Raw genomic sequence first — 2336 nt, 5'->3', positions numbered from 1 at the left:
GTGTCTGGAAGATGTGCCCACTTGTCCCCGGTGCCGTTCCAGGACCGGAGGACTCTTGCAAGTACCAGCACGCAGCTTGCCTTGCCGACTAAGGGCCAGACGTTCTGGTAGGGCAGATTAAGCACCAGGAGGACTGCAATCGCCGTCGTCGTAAAAAAATACCAGGTCAGGTGCTCCTCTTCGAAAACTGGAGGACGCCAGGCTCAGAGCATGGCTTACGGTGACAAACAACACGATCCCGTGGAGCGTAGGGCTACCCGTACTTGGGCCGAGGAGGGGCCAGTGTAGGAAGGCACAGAGAGGAACCGCCAGTGCGGTGAGAGGGATCAGCACTACGAGAAAGGCACTGTCTTTACAGCTCTGAGCTGAAGGGTACAGAAGACAAAGCAACCAGTGCTGGGACATTGACGCAACGATGCCAAAGATTAAATTGCGGTCGTCACCTCTGGAATCTGGAGCCTTTTCTGGCTAGAAGCTAACATAGCCAGCAATAAGGTCAACGAGCTGAGGCAGCTCAGAGATATCCCGCTGAGGACGAGGCTCATGTCAAATGCAGTGCTTCGAAGCAAGAGGCATCCCTCATCCGGGTCATGATGTCGTAAAATTCGTGCTCGAGGTGACGACTACCTTTGAGGGTTTTTTCAAAATAGTGCAGCATCGAGCGGTTGAGGTAGTGACAGAGGGAGACCTTAGCTTGGGACGAGAGGTCATCTTTCGCTCCGTATTCGTTTTGGTAAGTGAGCAGCACCTGTTGTAGGTTATATTGCATCATGAAAAGGCGCTCAGCATCTGAGTAATTTGCTGCCATCAAGGCTTCCGCGATCGCTACACCGTAACTACACTTAGGAATGGGAAGACCCGTTAGTATGGACAAAGTAGCTGCGACGTCGAGCTGAGAAACCGTACCGACTGCGTGCTTCGAAACCCACGTCCACCGCTCTGTCGGTAATAACACCAACGGTGTCATGATCTCGTTTCCGAAACACCGCCGTGGTTACCGGTGCTGCTCATTCCGTGGTCACCCGTTATCACAATCAAAAACCTTTCCGCCATTCTCTTCTTCAGGCCTTCGTAAATTAGCCTGATTACGTCGTCCATCTCACCGAGCTTTCTGCCAACCAGCGGCGAGCTAGGGCCGTGGGAGTGTCCTATGTGGTCTAACCCTAGGTAGTGCAAAATAAGAAAGTCCCAGTCCGAGGCTTCTAGTTCCAGAGGCACGTGCCGAGTGACGTTCGCGTCTACTTCCGTATAATCGGACACAAAGAACGACGAAGTGCCCTCGTGACGATGGAAGTGGTGCGGTAGAATTTTCAGCCACGTGTTATCACCGTAAAACACCACCTTCTTTCCCGAGGCTTGTGCTTGATGGATGAGGTTGTCATCCTGGAGTGTTTGTGCGTTGAAGTTAATTAGCAAATCGGCAAAACCGGGCACGTGCCACTGATGAGTGTCTTAATTCTAGGCAACGTCACAGTTGGAGAGTATGCTCTGCTACGGTAGAGTAAGGCGCTTCCTGTTGCAAGAAGGGAGTTGAGAAATTGTAGTTGTGGGAACGTCACAAAGTCGTATCTTAAGGCATCTACGAGTATGAACACGATTTTGAGCGGGGGCGATCTTCTCTTGGATCTGGAAGACTAGTGGGTGGAATACCGCAGAGATCGAAGGGGTACTTGACCGCGCGGGGATCCGAGAAGCCAGTCAGTGTGTTGGAGCTGCCAAAGAATCCTTTCCAGAAGCGCCAAGCCAACTACGTACAATGCGCATGCGATCAAAAGCACGAACCACTGTTTGATGCACCACGATGTGATGGAATACATAATCACACGAGGTTGATGTGATGAGATCACATGCTACGCTGAAGGGGTGTTCAGCTCAGAGTTCACACAGTATGCGGCGTCATAAACGTGCATGGTGGATGTTCACACCACGATTCACACTTTCTAAAACATAAACCCCACCACATCTTGCTTCGCTGAGTGAAATCAAAGCCGACAACAGTCAAAAGGTGATGAAACTCAGCTTGCTAGTGCTTCTTCTAGTGCACGCAATGCTGATCGATACGCCGATTCTCCATCTCTCCATTTATCTCTTGCCTGCGGCATGATGAACGCGAAACTGCGTAGCAGAGCATTGCATTCGGTAACATCCCTCTTCTGTTGTTTTACCCGTGTTCGTCTATTTTATTCGACTAATGTGTCTCACTAAAACCAAACCAAAACCCTACTCACACCTGCAACTCGAACGCGGCCGCACGCCGCGCCGCACATGCGCAGTCGTGATGTCGTAGATGGCGTGCGAGGCGTTTCTCCTTCATACTCTTTCACCCAGGAGTCGAA

General features: G+C 51.2%; 1 protein-coding gene across 1 annotated transcript in view; it reads right to left on the bottom strand.

Moving 5' to 3' along the window:
* The window catches only part of LOC135367593 (GPI ethanolamine phosphate transferase 2-like), a 3247-nt gene extending 1145 nt beyond the window's left edge, over nt 1–2102 (bottom strand). The window contains 7 exon segments of the mRNA XM_064600882.1: nt 14–183; nt 185–437; nt 440–574; nt 577–975; nt 978–1433; nt 1436–1634; nt 2094–2102. Of these exon segments, the coding sequence (XP_064456952.1) occupies nt 14–183; nt 185–437; nt 440–574; nt 577–975; nt 978–1433; nt 1436–1634; nt 2094–2102 (1621 nt within the window).
* Nucleotides 2103–2336: the final 234 nt, after the last annotated feature.

Source organism: Ornithodoros turicata, chromosome 8 (genome assembly GCF_037126465.1).
Source record: "Ornithodoros turicata isolate Travis chromosome 8, ASM3712646v1, whole genome shotgun sequence".
In the NCBI taxonomy this organism is placed as follows: Eukaryota; Metazoa; Arthropoda; class Arachnida; order Ixodida; family Argasidae; genus Ornithodoros; species Ornithodoros turicata.
This window is presented reverse-complemented; position numbering and strand designations above follow the sequence as displayed.